The sequence below is a fragment of the Microtus oregoni genome, unplaced genomic scaffold (assembly GCF_018167655.1).
Source record: "Microtus oregoni isolate MIOR12 unplaced genomic scaffold, Mior012 000010F_ref0000083, whole genome shotgun sequence".
In the NCBI taxonomy this organism is placed as follows: Eukaryota; Metazoa; Chordata; class Mammalia; order Rodentia; family Cricetidae; genus Microtus; species Microtus oregoni.
The window spans coordinates 39,648,368-39,666,173 of record NW_024543069.1 but is presented as its reverse complement, the minus strand read 5'-3'; the positions used below and the strand labels follow the sequence as shown (position 1 = coordinate 39,666,173).

At 42.3% G+C, this 17,806-nt stretch overlaps 1 protein-coding gene across 2 annotated transcripts in view; it reads right to left on the bottom strand.

Annotated features, from left to right (window-relative positions):
- Nucleotides 1-16,939, bottom strand: part of Mfn1 (mitofusin 1) — a 42,934-nt gene extending 25,995 nt beyond the window's left edge. Inside the window, exons 1-6 of one of the 2 annotated variants that reach the window (XM_041659348.1) lie at nucleotides 16,728-16,939; nucleotides 14,611-14,729; nucleotides 10,905-11,040; nucleotides 6,961-7,123; nucleotides 1,350-1,474; nucleotides 175-283 (exon numbers count right to left, since the gene is read on the bottom strand). In XM_041659348.1, coding sequence (XP_041515282.1) covers nucleotides 175-283; nucleotides 1,350-1,474; nucleotides 6,961-7,123; nucleotides 10,905-11,040; nucleotides 14,611-14,722 — 645 coding nt within the window. In that variant the 5' untranslated portion in view covers nucleotides 14,723-14,729; nucleotides 16,728-16,939. The other variant, XM_041659349.1, reaches the window with a different exon arrangement.
- Nucleotides 16,940-17,806: the final 867 nt, after the last annotated feature.

Sequence of the window (17,806 nt, the reverse complement as noted above, 5' to 3'; positions counted from 1 at the left end):
TGGTCTCGAACTCACAGAGATCCGCCTGCCTCTGCCTCCCAAGTGCTGGGATTAAAGGCGTGTGCAACCACCACCAGCTCCTCAGTGAACTTTCTAGCTCATCACCAGGACTGCCCTCTCTTAACAGAATTAAAGTGAACGCCACCCAAGCACAGCAGTAAGAATAAATCCTACCGTGTTCATCAGTGTGGATTCTGAGTTTGCAACCAAAACAAAGACATCAGCATCGAGGCAGAACTTATCAATCCAGCTATCCAGCTCTGTGGTAACATCCGTTCCTGGGCTAATGAGAAGGAAGCAAACACTGTGTCATATGATGTTTGTTAAAAAGCAAAACTTGGGTTACAGATTAAAACAAACAAGCAAAAAACATTTTCTATCATTTCAAGTCCAAAGGGGAGACATTCTCTCAGCCATCAAGCGGTTGTTTAGAAAATTTTAATTCAATGTTTTTGACAAAACAAGCAATCTTTTACATTTTAAATTTTTAAAGTTTTATGCTGGAAAATCTGGGGGGAAAATACCAATAATAGTCTAGGTTAATATCAATAAATTGTTCCAATCAGCTATATCCAGTATAGCTTAGAGATGAAAATGCTTAGAAGTTCACCCAAACAAAAACCCTCTGGGATCAGGCATGGTGGCGCACACCTTTAACCCCAGCACTCCGAAAGAAAAGCAGGTGGATCTCTGTGAGTTCAAGGCTAGCCTGGTCTATATAAGAGACCCTGTGTCTCAAAAAAGGGCGGGGGGAATCTTCAAATTGTTCATTGAAGAAACAAAAACATAACAAAAATGTTTAAATCCTTTGAATATTATAGTTAAGAAAAATAATCAACCAATGTGCACTACTTCATCAAGCACTAGTAAGATGATCTTAAAATACATCATGGGACCTGCTGCTATAGCTCAGGGCAGAATACCTGCATGGTAAGCACAAGGTCCTTGGTTCAAGCCCCAATGCCACAAACTAAAGTAAAATTTAAAACACATAAAAATGCATATTAGTAAAAGCAATGGGAAATTCTAAAATCATTCAGTTACCTTCAGAGCATACAAACCTCCTAGACTTTCCAAGTTAAAAAAAGGGGGGGGGGGGTAGGAGTAAACCACCAGGGCTCACCTCTGCACTTCCTAACTGCAGACACACTGTGGCCAGCAGTTCATGCTCCTGGGGGCTGCTGCTCTTGCCATACCTTCCCTACCATGATGAACTCCAGCCTCCAACCGAGAACAAACCACTACTCCCTCACACTGCTTCTTGTCAGGAATCAGATCACAGCAGTGTGATAAGTAGCATTATTTTACCAAGTAAACCAAGAGAAAACACAATTTGTATGTAAATTTACCTGTCTACTAAAACCAGGTCATCTCTCAGAAGGGCACATTTTGCTTTGGGCCAAAATACATGCACAAGGCAGCCAGCTTTCAAGTCTTTGTCCATATGGAGAGCATGTGCAAGCTGATTAACTGTCTAAAGTGAGAAGGAAAAAGAGGTTCAATAAAAATTAAAGATACTATGGTTTGGCACATCCATTTTAACCCAAGCTAGTGCTAAACGCAGCCCAGGTTGGCCTTGATCTCATTACCCTCTCTCTGCCTCATCAGTGCTGGGACTTACAGGTGTGACCACTAAGTCCAGCTGAATAGCACCCATTTTTGCAAAGTTGAACTTCAAATGGTTTGAAATAAAACCACCTGACCAATTGAGAAATGAGGGTTGTTCTTTTAAAACACATATATTTAAATGTATATGGGTATTCTGCTTGCATGTGGATCTGTGTATTGTGTGCATGTCCGCTGCCTTCAGAGGTCAGAATGGGGCATCAGATCCCCTGGAACCAGAATTACAGGTGGTAGTGAACTGTTATATATATATATATATATATATATATATATATATATATATATGTACTGGGAATGAAACACTGGTCCTCTGCAAGAGCAGGCAGTGCTCTTAACCACTGAGTCATCCATCTCTCCAGCCTGAGAAACCAGGGTTTTAAAATAACCAAATTCGGGGAAAAAAATTTCCCCTTTGAAAGTTCACTCATACCACCTAGAAAGCAATCAGGGTTTGGAAAGATAAACACTTAACAAAGAGGACACTAGCGACAAAGCCCAATGGGACTCCTAAGTAATGCTGTTTATTGTAAAGGATGAGTTATGGATCTGGTGTTTCTGCAAATTTGTACTTTCTGGTTTTTCTAAAATGAAGGTGACTGCTTAGTTGTAAAGGGGAAAATCATTTAGAAGAAGTGATACTAAAATCAATTTAAATGCCCCACTGAAGTAAGGGAGGTCAATTCAAATATGTCTAGCCCATGGGCTGGAGAGATGGCCCAGGGGTTAAGAGCACCGCCTGCTCTTCCAAAGGTTCTGAGTTCAATTCCCAGCAACCACATGGTGGCTCATAACCATCTGTAACGAGATCTGTTGCCCTCTTCTGGCCTGCAGGCAGAGCGCTGAGAATACTGTATACATAATAAATAAATCTTTAAATATGTCTGGCCCAGACTGGCCCCAAACTCATGGCTACCCTCAGGCCTCACAGATGTGAAGCACCACACTCAAATTTGTGAGGCAAAGCCTGTCTTTCAAGATGTTTTTTCCTTATCAGGCAGTAATTCACAAAAACCTTGAAATCCTTGTCATTTAAATCCCAAACCATTTCTATTTCTCAAGATAACTTCTCAGGTATATTAACTTATGAAACCAATGTACATATTTAACATTAGCTCATATATATGTAAAATAAGCAACACAAGGAACTTAAAGCAAAATTAGAACAATTAAGGGAAGGACACAGCACACACACCACCATAGCTGTGGCTGGGAATATGGCTCCACTGTACAGTGCCTGCCAAGCCCATGCTCTGTCAGCACTGCATCAACAGAACATGGTGGCACATGCTCTGTAACTGTGGCACTGGGGATGTAGCAAGGCCATACTTGCATACCCAGTTAAGGCCAGCTTAGACTACACGTGATCCTTCCTTAAACTAAAATAAAAAGGCAGAGGTTGGGAAGATGGCTCCGAGGTTAAGAACATTAGTTGCAAAAAAAAAAAAAAAAAAGAACATTAGTTGCTCCTCCAGAGGACTTGGGTTTGGTTCCTAGCACACACACATCCACTCCAATCCCAGGATATCTGACGTCCTCTTCTGACTTCAACAGGCAATGTATCCATGTGATACACAGATATACACACAGACAAAAACACCCATACACCCCCACAAAAAGTAAGGAAATAGAGAAATATCTACTTTTCAAATGTACTCAAAGTCTGAAATGAAGCTGAAGTAATATTCTACAGAGACAATGTTAGATACTTTTGTTAATTTGGGTTTTTTTAGTTTATTTTTTATGTGCATGGGTGTTTAGTAAACATGTTTATCTATGTACCACTTGCATGTTTAGCGCTCACCAAGGTCAGGAGAGGGTGCCAGGTCCCCAGAAAATGGAGTTACAGGTGTTCTGATTCACCATGTATGTGCTAAGAATGGACCATGGGTCCCTTGGAAGGACAGCCAGTGATATTAACCACGGAACCATCTCTTCAAGCTCCTATTTCTTTGGTTTTGTTGTTGTTGTTGTTTGTTGTTTTTCGAGACAGGGTTTCTCTGTATCTTTGGGGCCTGTCCTGGAACTAACTCTTGTAGACCAGGCTGGCCTCAAACTCACAGAGATCCACCTGCCTCTACCGCCCAAGTGTTGGGATTAAGGTGTGCACTGCCACTGCTCAGCTTACTTGTTTTTAATATGGCTTGCTTTAATAAATGCTTTGATAGATGGATAAGCCTATATAGCAATCTTAGTACAGGATTTATAAAATTAAAATCCTAAAGGCTGGGCAATGGCTCAGTGAGCACTTCCAAACGTAAGTCCGCTGGGGTAGGGCCCTACCACTACAAACAAACAAAAGATGAGGGAAATGAAATGCAGGGCTAGAGGGATGGCTCAGCAGCTAAGAGTGGGTATTGCTCCGGCAGAAGACCTGAGTTTGGTTGGCAGCACCCACACTAGTGTGTCTCACGACTGCTTTTAACTCTAGCTGTCCTCTGGCCTCCTCCAACACTAACTCATGTGCACACCTCCCCCCATTACTACCATCACTAACATTTCTGAGTATGTATGTAGACGGTTGGGCAGGCTCACACACGCACACGTGCGCACACACACACACACACACACACTAAAACAAAATTGATGGCACAGCAGTTTAGAGCACTTGTTTCTGCGTTTGGTTCCCAGCACCCACATGGTGGCTAACAACCATCTGCAACTCCAGTTTCAGGGCATCTGACACCCTCTTCTGACCTCCACAGGTACCAGGCACATAAACTGTACACAGACATGCATGCAGGCAAAACACTCTTACATATAAAACTTTCTAAAAAAAATTTTAAACTGTAGAAAATAAAATATCACAGCAAAGTGTTCCAAGACTTAAATGATTCAACACAATTCAAATTCCAATTTGGCAAAAAGTCTTAATTACAAAGTAACAGTGGTGCCTGGGGTGGTCTGAACGAGAATGGCCCCACATTCATATTTGAGTGCTTGCTCTGCAGCTGGTGAACTATTTGGGAAGGATTAGAAGGCATGGACTTGTTGGAGGAGGAATGTCACCAGAGGCAGGTTTCCAGTTAGCTCTCTGCCTCACATGTGCAGAAAGATGTGAACTCTCAGCTACTGCTTTAGCACTACACCTGTCTGCCCACTGCCATGCTTCCTGCCATGATGGTCATGGAGTCCCTCTGAAACTTACAGTAACTCTTCTAAAATTGTCTTGATCACAGTGTTTTGCATGGCAATAGAAAACTAACTAAGAAATGCCCTAAATTGTATGTCAGAAGTTTGAAGGGTGTGGCCTAATCCCAGCATTCAGGAGGCAGAGGCAGAGCACCTCTGTGAGTCAGAAGTTTGGTCTATACAAAAAATTTCAGCTCAGTCAAGGATACATAATGTCTCAAAAAATAATAAATTTTAAGATTGAGGAATACTTTTCATAACCATCTCATTTTTCTTCTCTCAAAATTAATTTGAAGGATGTGCACCATCAACAAAGGTAAATAACAAACAGACTGACTACTTAATCCAGGTCATAGCCTTAGCTCACAAAACTAAACTAATGACCTAAACTCACCTACAGTTTACCAAAACCAGAAATAGCAAGGAGCTGGGGATGCAGTTCCATGGCAGAGCATTTGACTAGAATGTACAGGGTCTTAAGTTCAATTCCCAGCATCCATGCACACATTTGCACATACAGAGGTATGGATCTTCAATACTGAACTTTTGTGTTTGTGAGATCTTTCTATTTAAGGTGGCTATGACTTGGTAGCACTCTTCAAATCCCAGCACTAAGGAGACTAACCAGGAAGTTCTAAAATGCAAGGCTAGTACAGACTACAAAATAAAGTCCTATTACAAAAAGAGGTTGAGAAGATAGGGTGATGGCCCTGTAAAATGCTTTCTATACAAGTATGAAGACCTGAGCTCTGGTCCCCAACACCTGACTTAAAGATGGGTGTGCCACTGTATGTTGCCAATTCCAGTGTGGGGTAAATGGAAGCAGGCAGATCTCTGGCACTGCTGGCCAGCCAGCCTACCAGTCAATCAGTGAGTTCCCGCTCAATGAGAGACTATATCACAAAAAAGAAAGTGGAGAGTAACTGATGACATCTGACATCAACTCCTGAGTTCCACAGGCATGTGCATAGTATTATGCGCACGCATACACTCACATGCATGCACATGGGGACATACACATAAATACTTGGGTAAGGTATGGCTCAGCATTCAAGCACTTGCTTAACCCGGGTCCAAAAGGTACTAAAGACAATGTCTTTCCAAATCCTATTAGGCCAAAGTTAGCATCAAACATTCTAATTTCTTAGTACTTTATTCTTTTGTTGACTGAAGCAGTATAGCAACACTGAATTAAAAAGTTTATAAAATAAGGCCAGTGGCCTGGCTCAGTGGGTAAAAGTCACTTGCAGGATCTCATTGTGGAAAGTGTGAGCTGCCTCCCACAAGTTCTTCTCTGAGCTCCATGTGCACATCAAGACGTCTGAATACACAAACACACACATGCATGCACATATGCACAAAACAAACAAATGTAATAAAAACCCATAATTTTTAAAAAAGAAATTTATGAAATACCTAGGAACATAGATCAGGTATTAAATAGCTCAGCTACCATTTTCAAGAACCTAAAATGCCTCTGGCCTTTGTTTCGCAAATCTGCATTTACTCATGAATATGCTTAGTAACTTTTCCTAAGGTAAAAGAATGTCAGTAAAACTTTTAAAAAAGAAAAAGTGCATGTCCTTCACATCTCAGCACTCAGGAGGCAGAGGCAGGCAAATTTCTTTGAGTTCAAGGCCAGTGTGGTCTACATGTAGAGTTCTGAGCCAGAAATATCAACATAGTGAAAATCTATCTCAAAAAATAAGATTAAACAGCAGTTTTCAACAATACCCTATTGTTACTAAATCAGTTTTTAAAAAAATTCTTAATTTGGGTGCTAGAGATGGCTTGGGGACTAAGCGCACTGGCTGCTCTTCTAAACTGTTCTGATGTTTAGTTCTCAGCACCAGACGGCAGCTCACAACTGTCTCTACTCCTGTTCTGGGGGATCCAACGCACCTGGTGGACACAAATGCAGGCACATACACATAAAATAAAAATAAGACCTTAATTCTATTTTTATTTAAAGTTAGGGACAGGGCTAGCGGCAGAGTTTACCTAACATGTATGAAGCCTTGGGTTCTATCACCCCATCCCCCCAATAAAAATGTTAACAATTTTATACTTCCAATAATTTAGCTCTCAGAAGTCAAAATATAAGCACTGGCTTTGCAAACTGTCAAAGTGAGTATCACTAGTAACCTAGCCTAGCCACATGGACATCTTACAATTTCCAGGTGCATTATGGGTTGGGTAGTATACCTTCACACTTTTCTTTTCATCGGACCCTTCGGTCATAAGGTAGGCTTTATCTCCGTCGGTTCCCTCAACACTCAGGAAGCAGTTGGTTGTGTGGCCAATTCCGCTAGGGAGAACTTTATCCCACAGCATCGCATTGATGACAGAGCTCTTGCCACTGCTCGTCCTGAGAAACATGCAAAACAAGGAGTAAAAACAAGCTTCACTGTGCTCAAACCAACATTTCACAGTTCAATTTCACAGACAGTGCCTTTTATAAAAAAACCACAGAGCACACCTGTAATCTAGAACTTGGGAGATAGAGACAGGAGGACCAGTTCAACTACACAAGACAAAGTAAAACAAAGTTTAAAAAAAAAAAACAAGTAGGCAAATAAGAAAGCCAGACAAGTGCTGTTAAATATCAGCAGTGTATTTGGAGAAGATAAAGTCTATAAAATTGTGCCAATTTGAAAACAAACATAGAAATTCTGTGGTGCATTTCCTATTTCAAGATGAGGTCTAATGTCCCATCTTCTCAGGCTGGACTGTGTGACAGCGGTAGTTTCCAAGGATGAACATAAAAGGCACTGCAGCTCCTTCCTGTTTACTGGGAATCCTGCCACAGAAGAGGTCAACTGCACTGACTGCTTTGCCAGTGTTAAGGCAGGCTGAGGGAGGTCTGGCAAGGGGTGCTAGCTGAGTCTCCACGTCACTCCAGCCCAGTACCAGATAATTCTACCCCTCCAGTGTTGAGCAGCCCCAATCTTCAGAACAAAGATAAGCTGTCTCCACTGTGTCGTGTCTGAACTAGGAATCAGTGTGTACAGCGAAATGGATGCTTGTTTCGGTTTTTTGAGACAGGGTTTCTCTGTGTAGCCATGGCTGTCCTGGAATTCACTCTGTAGACCAGGTTGGCCTCAAACTCAAGATCCACCTGCCTCTGCCTCCTGTGCTGGGACTAAAAGTATATGCCACCACTGTCCAGCAGTGACTCTCAAAACTAGTTTGAGACCCCTAACTCTATCAGAATCTGGGAGAATACAAATGATATGAAGTCCTCAGGTACATTATGAACCATAGAATCAGACTATAAAGTTACACCCAAGCACAGGTAATCTTCCTCCTGTGCCTAACAATACTAGGATCATAGCTATGTACCACCATGTATGAATCTCTTCAACTGTTTTCATGAAGCTTTATTTCCAACTCTCAAATCATTTAGTGACCAGCCCTAACCTAAAATTATCTAAGGGCTACCCTATCTCACCCAGGCTCATTAGCATAAATCCAGGCCGATCAAAGGAGCTCATTATAAATAATAAAAGCTATTCCTACCACTTAGGAAACTCTAAAGGTTTTAGCAAGTCTGTTATAGGAAGAGACATGAATGCCAAATAGACATCTTTTCTTCTAGCATCCTAATTACTCCTAGTTTTCCCGAGCTGTGTAGCATCTCTAATTCATGGATGGTTCCTCTTCTCCCCTCTCTTGTTATTACTCTTCCTACCACAATAAATGACACTCAACCAACCAAGTAATTTGTGACTGTCACCTTTCTAATTAATCTGTAGGATACACATACTTATCTGTATGTGTACCGTGTGCATATAGTGCTATGGAAGCTGGAGCAGGACAATGGAGTCCCTGTAACTGTGAGCCACGGGGTGGGTGCTAGGAAGTGAACCCAGGACCTCTTCAAGAACAGTAAGTACTCTTAAGCATTGTACATCTCCTGCCCCCTACTTATTCTCTGATATCTCCTATCAACCTTCCTGTCTAACCACACAGACTAAGACCCTCGAATGCCTCACCTCCTACCTCCTATTCCCATTCAACCTATCCTCTGTGCTCCATATCCAACATCATAACTGTTAACTAAATCCTCTCATTTTACCTTTCAAAGCATAAAGTATACAGAACTTATTTGTGCCCTAGGAAGTCTTCAGCAAATTTCTTTCTGCTCGCTGCGCTAATGCTCCTGAGTATCTCAAACCTAACCAAGAACATTAAGGGCTCCTTCTCCCTTTCCACTTGCTACTCTCTGCAAGAAATGGGCGTTAGGGCCAGCTCATATCCAAGGCTTATTCCTTACCTAACAGCAGATTTAAAGGCCAATAAACCCACAGCAAGTCCGTAATATGCTGCAAAAATACAGATGCTCCTGGCTCTCCACAATTACAGCTGAGTGATCATGTGGTTACTAGGAACTGTTGCTCCTAGCCATACTCTAAGCGAGTCTTCTACTGCACAGGAGTATGCAACACTTCCACAACATCATGTATGGGCAGGGATTGAAGTCAGTCACTGTAAGTCAAGGGCTATCTTCTATCTCTTAGCCTCAAGGAAGACATCAGTCCCCACCATCTATCTAGAGGTGTCTTCCAACTACTTCACCATAGTCTTAGGTAAAGCCTATTCATGGAGTTGCCTCTCTCTAAACTTGTCTAAGGCCTGAGAATACTGTGCCAAGTAGAAGTAGCAGATAGTAAAACAAAATAATAGAGCATTGTGAAAGGCTTAGAGGAACTTCAACAGGCTACTTTAAGAATAGAACTGGCTGGGGATGGAGCCATGTGACTGAATGTCTGCCTAGCATGTGACACAGACTGGATCAACTGCTAGCCTCACCTCAACACTACTAGAAACAGAAATTAAACAAGAGAATTGACTTAAGGAGCTAACATGGGAGAATAAGTTCAAGGCTACCCTTGGCTACCCTGTCTCAAAAAAGCAAAATCAACAAATAGAATCTGAGGGGGAATCCTTCAGATGTAGTAGCCAGGAAAGCCTTTTGAGGTTAAATAGGAAAAATGATCTACGCACCAACAATTACAACTGCAAAAGATGAGAAACAGCTTGACATGAGTTTAGTAAATAAATGTCATTATTGGTTAAAAAAATAAAAAACATAATTGAGACAAGAAATATAAGGCTAGTCATTTGTCTTTGTGTCCCTCGGCAGAGCAGAGCACACAAGTGAGCAGGTAGTAGTTAACAGTCCTTTTCCTTTGCAGTGACGGTCATCAACCTAGGGCCTTGTTGTGTATACAAGGCAGGCTTTTGATCACAGGCCACATCTGCAGCTCAACACCTGATGGCCAGATGAGTATATCAGGTGTGACAAAGAGCACCCTATCACCTAGACATAATGACATATAGTGTTCCCTGATCTTCCTCTGGGAATCATGAGTTGAGTCTTCTGGAAGACATACTTAGTAATCAATGAGCGGAGGTGTATGTCTTTTTTTTTTTTTTTTTTTGGTTTTTCGAGACAGGGTTTCTCTGTAGCTTTGGAGCCTGTCCTGGAACTTCCTTTGTAGACCAGGCTGGCCTCGAACTCACAAAGATCGGCCTGCCTCTGCCTCCCGAGTGCTGGCATTAAAGGCGTGAGCCACCACCGCGCGGCCAGCATACGTCTTTAATCCCAGAACTCCAATCAGGAGGCAGAGGCAGACAGATCTCTGTGAGCTCAAGGCCAGCCTGGTTTACATGGCAAGTTCCAGGATGGCCAAAGATACATAGTGAGACCCCCATTCTCAAGTAAATTAAAATAATCAATATAAACCTAGAAAAATAATTCACAACCTAGGTATGATGGTAGGATTCAAGGTCAGCCTCGGCTAAATAGCAAATTGGAGCCAACCCTAGCCTAGGCTACATGAAACCCTGTCTCAAGAAGAAAAGGAGAAAAAAAATTAAACAACATGTTCTTCATTACCTATCTCTCCATCTTTCTTAGGCAATCCTTATGAGAAGAGAGTCCTTAAAAGCGAACGTATACCAGCTCTCATGAAGCTTCACGTTCAGTCAGGAGATGGACAAGGTAACAGCTGCAACACTTAACCTAAGAATACTTAACCTAAGTGGGGGAAGCAAGAGGAAAACAACCCACTGAAACACCAGGAGATATGAGAATGAAAAGCTGACCTGTGCAGCTAACCCTAGATGAAATCATGAAGCTTTACCTGCCAAAAAATGCCACTTTCATATGTCTCCGCGACAGCACCTCCCCAATGACGGCAAGCTTGTTTCTGTAGCCTTGTATTTCCACTAGATCATCCTCAGTTGCTATTCTATCAAGTTCCGGATTCCTGTAAGTTGCTGCAAAGTTGGAATAGTATTAGAAAAAGCGATATGAATGAATTCTGCTAAGCATACAACTGGATACATTAGCATATCACTTGAAAAATAAAAATCTTCATAGTATCTGAGTATTTGGCATATTCTTTATTATTTTTAAGATGTGTGTGTCAGGTATTTAATTTAGGACCTCATACATTCTAGGCAGGCACTCTACCACTAAGCCATAACCTTGAATATCTAATAAAAAGTGAATGTCCACAGTGATGACTTCCCTGCATTAATTTCAAAAATATTAAAGATTTCAAGAACTTGGTGGGCTGGAGAGATGGCTCAGCGGTTAAGAGCATTGCCTGCTCTTCCAAAGGTCCTGAGTTCAATTCCCAGTAACCACATGGTGGCTCACAACCATCTGTACTGAGATCTGGTGCCCTCTTCTGACCTGCAGGCCTACATGAAGACAGAATATTGTATACATAATAAATTTAAAAAAAAAAAGAACTTGGTAAAAGGAATTACTTAATATTTATCTAGCAGTCAAAAATTCAAACCATATATGACACAAAAATTCAGTTTTAAAGAAAGAAACAAGAACCTAACAGCCATCTATTTTTGTTCAAGCCAATCTTGAGCTGGAAAGAAGTTCACATAATAAGCCGTGAAGTTTCCTACCCCTCTAACAGGAAGGTGGGATTCAGTCTGTGAGCTAGGAAAGCCCCTTTTCCCCACCACTCCACATCTTGACTCCCTGGGAAGGAATACAATAGTCCAAGTTGTACGAAAAGGCAGAGAGAAAGACATACTGACTGCAGCAGAAGCTGGGCTGATCAGAGCAGGCAAACTGTACACACAGCCCTAACCAAGGATGGAGGAAGTTCCAAGATCACGGGTTTGAAAAGGAGTGAAATGGGCCAGGGGTGGTAGTGCACACTTTTAATCCCAACACTCAGATGGCAGAGGCAAGTTGATCTCTGTGAGTTTGAGACCAGCCTGGTCTACAGAACTAGTTCTACAACAGTAAGGATTGTTACACAGAAGAAAAAAAGAAAAGAAAATGTTGTAATAGGAGCGGCGGGGCTGTGTCCCCGCCACCTGGCTAGCTTTACCAGAAATAATTACACGGAAACTGTATTCTTTTAAACACTGCCTGGCCCATTAGTTCCAGCCTCTTATTGGCTAGCTCTTACATATTGATCTAACCCATTTCTAATAATCTGTGTAGTCCACGAGGTGGCTTACCAGGGAAGATCTTAACCTGTGTCTGTGTAGGGTGGGAGAATCATGGCAACTCCTGACTCCGCTTCTTTCTCCCAGCATTCTGTTCTGTTTACTCCACCCACCTAAGGGTTGGCCTATCAAATGGGCCTAGGCAGTTTCTTTATTAATTAACCAATGAAAGCAAAAGATTAGAAAGAAATCACTCCCACATCAAGAAAAAGAGTAAAACATTCACTTTTTCCTCATCCTGGTAATAGAAGAAAGAGCTAGAACTGTCTCTTTTTGAAGATAAGACAAGGAGACTCAAGCTTTTCCCACCTATTTTACATTTCAAGTCCATTAATAAAGCATGTGCAACTGGGGAGTAGTAGAAAGACTGCACTGAATTGCTACCACAGAGCTGAGGACCTTGAACTCCAGATCCTACAGACTTGCACCACCAAGCCAAGATTGTAATGCTTAAAGCCTTACCTTACATATCATACTCCTTGCTATTTCTCATTTTACACTTCCCACCCCTCCCCACACACACTTTCTTGCAATATTTTTTTCCGAGGTTTTAGAACAAGTCAAAAGAATTCGGATTCTAATGCTGCCCTTTCACTAGTTCCCAGCAGTGTTCAATCTATAATTGACAGGAGACCAAAAGAAATTTTACTACATTTAACTTCAGTTTTACTCACTATCAAGTGTAAGAAATAGACTTTTTCACAAGTCGCTGTGCTGGCTCAAATTCTTCCCAAATTGAAAACAAACTTTTTCACTCAATGAAACTTGAGTTATGTGACATTTGGAATTGGAGATAACAAAAGTTCCAGACCTAAGGAGCTCATAATGTGGTGAGGGAAATTTAAAGTGGGAAAAAGTTTGATTCGACCAAGAGATTAAATGCCTTTCCGTTGTCACTGGAAATAGATATTCTGATTTTTTCTGAGATAGGGTTTCTCTGTAGTTTTGGAGCCTGGCCTGGAACTCACTCTGTAGAGACCAGACTGGCCTTAAACTTAGGGAGATCCACCTCCTGAGTGCTGGGATTAAAGACCACGCCCACTGCTGCCGCCACCGGCTATCTACAAATATTCTAGGAATTCCTCACTTTTTCATTGTTAACTTAATAGAGATATGTTAAGAACCTGAAGAAATTCCAAATTAGTTCTCTCTAAATTAGTATATCTTGATAAGACAGTTGAGGCTACCTACTTTTGAGCAGTTTACAAGCACAAAAGGAAAACATTTATCCTCTCCCAAAACAATTACATCTCAGGTGACAGAAGAGATAAAAGACTGAGATTCTAAAATTGCTCACAAACAAACTGGGGAAAAGGCCTATGTAATGGCTGCATAGAGATGCCTGGTGGCTGGGCATATCCTAGCTCTGTGGGCCTGGGGCAAGGCTCTTATCTTCACAGGGCCTTAAAATGAGTCTGCTTGGGCTGGAGAGATGGCTCAGTGGTTAAGAGCATTGCCTGCTCTTCCAAAGGTCCTGAGTTCAATTCCCAGCAACCACATGGTGGCTCACAACCATCTGTAAAAGAGGTCTGGTGCCCTCTTCTGGCCTTCAGGCATACAGACAGAATATTGTATACATAATAAATAAATAAATAAATATTTTAAAAAAATGAGTCTGCTCTTACCTACTGGTCTTAGGAGGAGGAATTTTTAATTTCATAAAACTCTGACTATGGGGCTGGAGAGATGGCTCAGAGGTTAAGAGCATTGCCTGCTCTTCCAAAGGTCCTGAGTTCAATTCCCAGCAACCACATGGTGGCTCACAACCATCTGTAATGGGGTCTGGTGCCCTCTTCTGGCCTTCAGGCATACACACAGACAGAATATTGCATACAAAATAAATAAATATTTAAAATAAATAAATAAATAAATAAATAAATAAAAAATAAAAAAATAAAAAAAAAAACTCTGACTAGTATCTTACTCATTTCTTAATAACTATGAAATCGCTTTAACTCACTATGGTATTGTCCCCAGAATACAAAACAATGTGACTTCAACAATAAACCAATAAACACACCTGTAAACCCAGCAGTCGGGAGGCAGAGGCAGGTGGATAAGGAGTTTAAATTCATTCTGGCCACACAGCCGGCCTGATCTCAAAACAAAATAAAGAACTAAAGTTGAAATAATAAAACACTTGTATATATTTTCAACAGTAATCATAAAAAAAATTTTAAAGCCGGGCGATGGTGGCGCACGCCTTTAATCCCAGCACTCGGGAGGCAGAGGTAGGCGGATCTCTGTGAGTTCGAGACCAGCCTGGTCTACAGAGCTAGTTCCAGGACAGGCTCCAAAGCCACAGAGAAACCCTGTCTCGAAAAACCAAAAAAAAAAAAAAAAAAATTTTAAGAGGTTACCAACCTTCAATAAACTGTGACCCTTCAGTAACAAACTCCAGCAACTGGCCGAAGATCGCAGTGATGGCCTTCTTTGCCAGCACAAAGTGCTTCAGTGGAGACACACTTTCTGCCATTATGCACCTAGGGTGAAAAAAGTTAAAAAGCAATAGTGAGCCTTTGGGTGATACACGCCTGGAGTCTCAGCTATGGGGCAGGTTGAGGAGGAGGTACACCGAACCAAAGAAATCCAATTCTGTTTGGATAACACAACATAGCAGGGCTTTCCTCATCTCCGGAGCACTAATTAACTGAATAACAAGGGGTCTGAAGAGGTGGTCCAGCAGTTCTTCCAGAGGACCCTGGTTCCCGGCGCCCACATGGTGGCACATGGTGGCTCCTAACTATGACTCCAGTTCTAGGGGGTCTGATACCCTCCTCTGGCACCCACAGGGACCAGGCACACACATGGTGCACATTCTTACACGCAGCCACAATACCCACACACATAAAAAAAAATTATTAAAACATTAAAAAGAGAAAAGCTATTTTTAACAAATAATAAAAACTAAACTGAATAATAAGGAAGTTGTGATGTCACATTCTATAATTCCAACAGAGAGCAGGCTGAAGCAGACCAGCTTTGATAAGACCTTGCTTAAAAAAAAAAAAAAAACAAAAAAACAAAAAAAAAAAACAACCAATCAGGCAAAGCATTTTGGGACCCTAAAAATGGCCCAATGGGTAAAGGCACTTACTGCTAAGCCTAAGGACCTAAGCTCAATGCCCAGAAACCAACTGAAGGAAGGAGACAACCAATCCCAATAAGGTGTTCCCTGCCTCCAACACAAGTTGTGAAACTTCAACAAGCCCGTACATAAATCAAATGTAACTTTAAAAACTATATGATAAAAATGTGTATGTTTCTGGGACTGGGCAGATATCTCAGTGGTTAAGATCACTTGTTGATCTTCAGGAGAACTCAAATCGGGTTCCCAGAACCCACACGGCAGCTCACAACCATCTAACTCCAGTTCCAGGGGACCTGACACCCTCTTCTGTCCTCGAAGCATACTAGGAAAGACATACATAAAAAATAAAAAAAACTAAAAACAAACAAAAAATGTTTTAAAATCAAACATATGCTAATATCTTCCAGTTTGTGTGTGTCTCAAGTCCCTAACGGCAAAAATTAACCTAACCAAATAGACCAAATAGATTTAAGGTAATTTTTTAGATAATTTTTTAAGAAACCATTTTAATCAGGAACAGAAGACTAGTCTTGAATGCACTCTTAGCAAAACTGGTCAAATCTGCCTGTAATCCAGTCACTCAGGAGGCTAAGGAATGAAAACCTGCAAATTCAAGGCCTACAAAGGCAACACTGAGTTCGAGGCTTGCTTGAGTGTCTTAGTAAGACCCTGTCTCAACACGAGCAGTTTAGAAATGGGTTGCAGCAAGGGAAGGCACGGTGGCTCAGTGGTGAGGCACTTGTCAAGCATGTGACACCTGAGCGGGTTCAGTCCTCGGCTCCGGAAAAGTAAATAATGTAAAATCGGTAAAGGCTAAGGACAAAAGTCTTGGGTACATTTCCTCCTTTATTTCCCTCGAGTGAAGATGAAACTATTGTAGCTAAGCCGTGGCTGCGAGCGACTTTTAAGCCCACCAAGGAACTGGGTTAGGGAGAGGAAGCCAGGATCTCAAACCATAACTAAGTAATTAACTTTCCTAATTCACGTATAGAGAAGAAAATTCCCAGGCCACAATTGCAGTCAAGACACTGGGAAAGCAGCAGGTTTCATCACAATTAAGGACTGGAGATTTCTTTTAAAAAAGGAGGCTCCAGTATCTGTACGAGAGAAAAAAAAAAGGAATCTAAAAAAAGAAGGCATGAAGGCTCCAAGCCAAAGTCCCCAAACTTCAAGGAATGTTAAATTTAAAATAAAAGACGTTGTGCCTGGAAGCTTCTTATGAAAGACACCAAAGACAATTACCCACTAACCCCGGTGTTGCGTGAAATGAAGAACCGTGGTCACCCGGAGAGTGGGTCCCTCCGGAATCCTGAACTGACGTCGCGGAGGAGGTGCGTGGGGACAGGAAGCCGCGTGGGCCGTGAGCTGGCCCAGCCGGGTGGACTCCTACCTGGACAGGCCTTTCCGCAAGCCGGCCGCCTGTCGCTCCCGCCCGGCCCGTCGCCGCAGCCGGTCAGGACGCCCTCGTCCTCCCTGTCCGGAGCTCGAAGGTCACCCCGGGCATCCCCGCCCGCCAACGGACATTCACTCCGTCCCGGCCCCAACGGTCACCCAGCAACTGAAGCTCCGCACAAGCCCCTGGAACGTCTCACCCTCCCGAGAGAGGGGAGGCGCCCAGAGGCGTGACGGCGTGGCGGCTACTTCCGGTCTCTCGCCTCTCCTATTGGCTGTTACTCCGAGACCGGAACTGCGTATATTCCGGGAACCATTCTCCTTCAGGGCAGAAGGCGAGGTTTGTTGTGGGCAGGGACTCATAACAGAAGCTTTGACCGCTTTTCCATCCGGCCTTGCAACTTCTCCAGTTCGTTTTTCCCTTCAAAGTTTTCAAAGCTCAGGGGAGGGGAACCTTGGCGTGAAAAGATGCCTATGGTTGTCTTAGAGTGTGGGATGCGAAGTTGGGATGCGTGTGAAAGGCGTGTTACTTAGGAGTTAGTTAGCTTGTCTTTGACTTAAACTTTGATAGGCATCACCTGGAAATCTTGGTAAACTATTGATTTTGATTCATTGATCAGGTGAAGCCGAAGCGCCTACGTGGTTCTACGTGGTTCACATCCCGGGAGAGCCTCCACAGCATATGTCCTTTCAAGAATTAGCAAGTGAGATGCTTTTGCCAGGGAAGCCACTTCATCTCTGTGAATGGCCGGTATCTCATCTGTAAAATGTAAAATACTAAAAAATGCCTACTTTATGGGTAACGGGAAAGTGAGGGGGTTAGAACACTGATGGACACTTGGAAGAGGTGCATAAGTGAATACTGTGGTTCTATTGAATAGGCGACTGTCAATCAAATACAATGGGTGAGACCATTTCAACCTGTGCTTACTATTATGGGGTGGGGGAAATCAGGGCGATGGAATAGAGTATCTGAAGGAAAAGGAGGAAGGTGGCGCTAAGTAGGTGTTTCTTGAGAGGATGTCATTTCTCAGGTTTTTTCCAGACCCTTACTGGGAATCTCTGGAGGAAAACTGT